The 4,208-nt window shown below is 36.2% G+C and overlaps 1 protein-coding gene across 1 annotated transcript in view; it reads right to left on the bottom strand.

Annotated features, from left to right (window-relative positions):
* Positions 1 to 4,208, bottom strand: part of Col24a1 (collagen type XXIV alpha 1 chain) — a 256,021-nt gene that overhangs the window by 81,846 nt on the left and 169,967 nt on the right. Inside the window, exon 38 of the mRNA XM_021196980.2 lies at positions 934 to 987. Coding sequence (XP_021052639.1) covers positions 934 to 987 — 54 coding nt within the window. The remainder of the gene's footprint in view (positions 1 to 933; positions 988 to 4,208) is intronic.

Below are 4,208 nucleotides of genomic sequence, written 5' to 3'. Positions count from 1 at the left end.
AGTGTATCTCTCTGTGTGTATCTGTGTGAATCAATCTCTCTCTCTCTCTCTCTCTCTCTCTCTCTCTCTCTCTCTCTCTCTCTCTCTCCTCTGTGTGTGTATGTGTATGTTGCTTTGGACTAAATCCTTCCAGGCAATTATAAGACTCCCCAAACCAATACTGATGATAGCTGCATTATCATACACCGTGAAAGAGACGTCACAATGGTGGTATTTCCACAGTTAGAGATGGTAGTTAAAGTTTTCTTGCCTTTCTATTGACTAAAACTGAGACCAATGGCTCAGGTACAGAACTGAACTTTTGGGGAAACACACATTTATCTTAAAGTTAACCATGTCAATGTGTATTTGACAGTCACAGTCTGTTAGAAAAACATACTTAACCAATTCTGAGACAAATTATTGATAAATACAAAGAAACATTTTGATAGTAACATATTAGGATCGTACAAATACATCAAAGATTTTGATTGTTTGGAAAAAGACAAAGTAAGCAAGTAAAAAATGTTCTTGATTTCTTTTTTTTTAACATGAGAAAAGTAATAAAAACCAAACTTTTCAATTTAGAAACCATTTCTAATTAACCTAAAAAGAATAATAATTTCTATACTTCCCCTTTCCCTCCAATTACTCTACTAAAATTGTTTTCAAACAGCTGAAATGAAATGATATTTTTGGTTTATATCTTTCCTTGTCCATGTTTTTTTTGGTAAAGAAACAAAAGAAAGTTTGACTTCCAAAATATAAAGAGGAAAATGTGTCCTCAAACAGTGACAGTAATATGCACTCCTATTGGATTAACCATCTGCTCTAATGACACATTTATAAATCTTTACACTTTATGCAAATACAACCATCACAGTTTTCTGTAGATCTCTAGGCAGGAGAAGGAAGAAAGCCCACACGAAAAGATGTAAAAAACCAAAAATTTACCTTTTTCCCCAGTCGACCTCTTGGTCCCGGGGTTCCCACAATTCCTTCAGGTCCCTGATCATTCGACATAAAAAAGAAATAAATGATTAAAGAAAAAAAGCCTAAGGTTTGAATACTTCTATCAGATAATCCTTAAAACAAACACTACATATCAACAGAGGTTATTTTTCAACACTGTTATGTGCATAAATTATTTCTCACATGGGCACAATGATTAAAAGGCAGAGTTGTTACCAAGCTGTAAACTTCATATGCACATGTGGTCAACATAAACTTTAAACTGTTCTCTAGGAAGGAAGTCTCTTGAAATCCACCCACTGTAATTACTGTGAATGTGATGAAGGTGCACCCCAGTGTATACTAGTGAGCTGCACTGAGCTCAGTATTTTGATGAAAGAACAAGGTTTAAAAATATATCTACATGGCGAAGGCAAGTCTCAAAATACCACTGAAGTGGAGAATAAAAAATAGACGAAAAGAAAGAAAAAGGAAAGGCAGGGAGAAAAAGGTCAGTCACAGTAAACTAAAATAATATTTTAATTTCAACTGGTAATTTCTTTACTTTGCAAAATCGAGTTTTTAAAGGAAGAGTAGGGTACTATATGGAGTTTATATCAACAACGGGCAAGTGTAATCAATAGTGGGCCAGGCTGCCAATCCTAAAATAGGTAATAATTACAGCTTTCTTTTCATTAGTTGGAAGTGGAAATGGAAATTTCAAATTTGTGTCCCCGAAGCTTGGCAAGCTTCTGCAGACAAGAAATAAATAAATGGTGGTTTACCACTGTGCTATGCAGACTCTTGATAAATATTTGTTGAATGAATAAACAGATCCCTGAGGAAGTGACTCACACCCTACACTTCCCGGCAAACATTATTCTAGTCTCAGTCTCCGAGTCCAAAGTAGCCCTGTCCTGTTGCTGTAGTAGGGCACTATGGGTAGACATGGTAGCTGTGCCACGTGGAGGACAAACAACTTTTCCAAAAGAAATGGATTAGCCTGCATAGAGTTTTAACTGTCGGACTTTTCTGGTTTGGGCACTTAATCTCCTCATGGTGACTGACAAAGTGTTTAATTTGTTTAACGACTCTGGGGTGAGAGAGTTGACTTGGCCATTGAGCATGATCTCTGCTCTTGCAGAAGACCTGAAGCTGCCATATCAATGACCTGATCAGCTGCAGGCCGATACAAGCCCCCTGTCCTCTGTGGGCATCCATGTGCATATTCCCATGCAAACTCATACATGCATACATACTCAAATGTACCTTAAATTTATATAAAAAGAAGGACTCTGTTTACTTCTCAAATAAAAGGAAAGTCTAATAAAAACTCTTGGAAGAGTTACTGAGACCTGGTGAGATTACAGTGCATATAAAAGCTAGAATAACATTGACTTAGAATGAAGGGCTCAATAAAGTTAGTTTTCACTAACTTCTGCCCTTTAAGTATATTTTTCAGCACCTAAACAGATATAAAGAAAACAAAACACAACGAAAGCCCATGTGCTCTCTCTCCATGTATAGAACAAGAGGTGAAGCACAACACCCCCTTTTACAAGGGGTGGTGGTGGTGTGTACAATCATTGCCTAGGACTCTCTGCTATTCCCATTTGCTTCATGCTCTTAGGGCATTTCACAGGTGCCACTATCTTGCACCTTTAAACTTTGAGCAGCCACATCTTTAACCCTTTCACCCTTTTAAGCCTTTTGTAACTGCTACGGGATTCCATAATATAGCCAAGCCACAGTTTAACCGTGTTTCCTAGTGGCTAGTCTTCCTTCTCCTTGGTAATGTTGCAATAAGTAAATCTGGGTGTGACCATGACAAGAGTTTTTAAGTTTTTTCTCCTTGAGTTGAATTGCTAGTTAATATTTCTAAACACACTGTGTGTGGGAGTGTGGGGGTGTGGTTTTTTTGTACACAGACAATTTTTACACTATAATTTACTATACAGTGATCTTTTCCTTATTAGCACATAATGCATAATCAAATGATCAAAATCATTTCAAAATTGGCTCAGACTGATTCTTATTGTCATCCATGAGTCATATGAAATTAACCATAACGTGGTAACCTTAATAATGCTCCAATAGCATGTACATCAAGTGATCCCATCTTCCTCACTCCCCAGGCCCCCTCAGGCTGTTCTTTAAAACTGTCTTAATACTGGATCTTTAATCTGCAGTACAAACTCTGAGTTAATTTTCATCAGTCAAGTCCCATAAAAAAACCCATAGAGATTTTTGACTGAGATTGAATTAAATGTAAAATGACTTAGAAATGTTTTCACAGTGGTGCGTCTTCCTGGTCACAAATGTTGTTACATCTCTGTCCATTTATTTAGGTCTCTTAGGATTTATTTAGGTTATATTATTCTCAAATTGTAAATATCTACAAAATTTTACAAATAGTCTCTTAAGATGTAATCCAAGGCACTAACTTTTGTTGCTTATTATAATAAAATTCTTTGGTGTTGTTAAAGAAACAAAGAAGCCATTCTTGTATATTAATATTTCATTTGACATCACCAGGAACTCTTACTAATTATGATTTTTTAGAAATATTTACCTCATCATACAAGTGTTTCTATTTATTATATGTAAATATTATTATTAATATTAAGAAGAAAGGAGAAATGTCAACCTTAGCTCATTTCTTAGGCATTTTCCTGCTAAGCATAATAGTGAGTGTCAATATAAAGTTTTAATAAATGTTTTTTTGCTTCATCTATTGGAGTGACTGTATTCCTGTGTTAAACTTTGTAAAATATGTGACCACATTTATAATATTTTAAAATGTTAAACTTTTGGTTTAACAGAATACAGTTTTAGTATGAGGAAATTCACAAAACTTTTAGGTGCTATCAATATTTTTAGATGAAGCAAACTCAGTATCTGCATGCTCGTTGGTATGTGTGGGCCAACCCGTCAACAACTAATTCATCTTAGGCACCCCTTGTTTACGGAAGTGCTTGCAATTTGTGGGTCTGAAAGGCATGATTAAAATGAAAGTGCTGACGCGGCAACATGGCTAATAACGGTCCCTATGACAGAGGCATCTCTTTGAAGATAGATTGCATTCTTCATCTCTGCTTTCAAACCTTTTCTCGCCCTATTTTCAAGTCATTAGTCTTGTCTCACAGCTCATTAAGATACTGCAGCAATCAGATTAGAAGTTGAAGTTCTCTTCCCAAACCTTCCTACACCTGCGGCTCACGCACACACAGCTGCTTCCTTCTCTGTCCCAAACCTTCCTACACCTGCGGCTCACGCAC

The sequence above is a fragment of the Mus pahari genome, chromosome 4 (genome assembly GCF_900095145.1).
Source record: "Mus pahari chromosome 4, PAHARI_EIJ_v1.1, whole genome shotgun sequence".
Lineage (NCBI taxonomy): Eukaryota > Metazoa > Chordata > Mammalia > Rodentia > Muridae > Mus > Mus pahari.
Note: the sequence above shows the minus strand (reverse complement) of the source record. Positions and strands in the feature narration are given on the sequence as shown.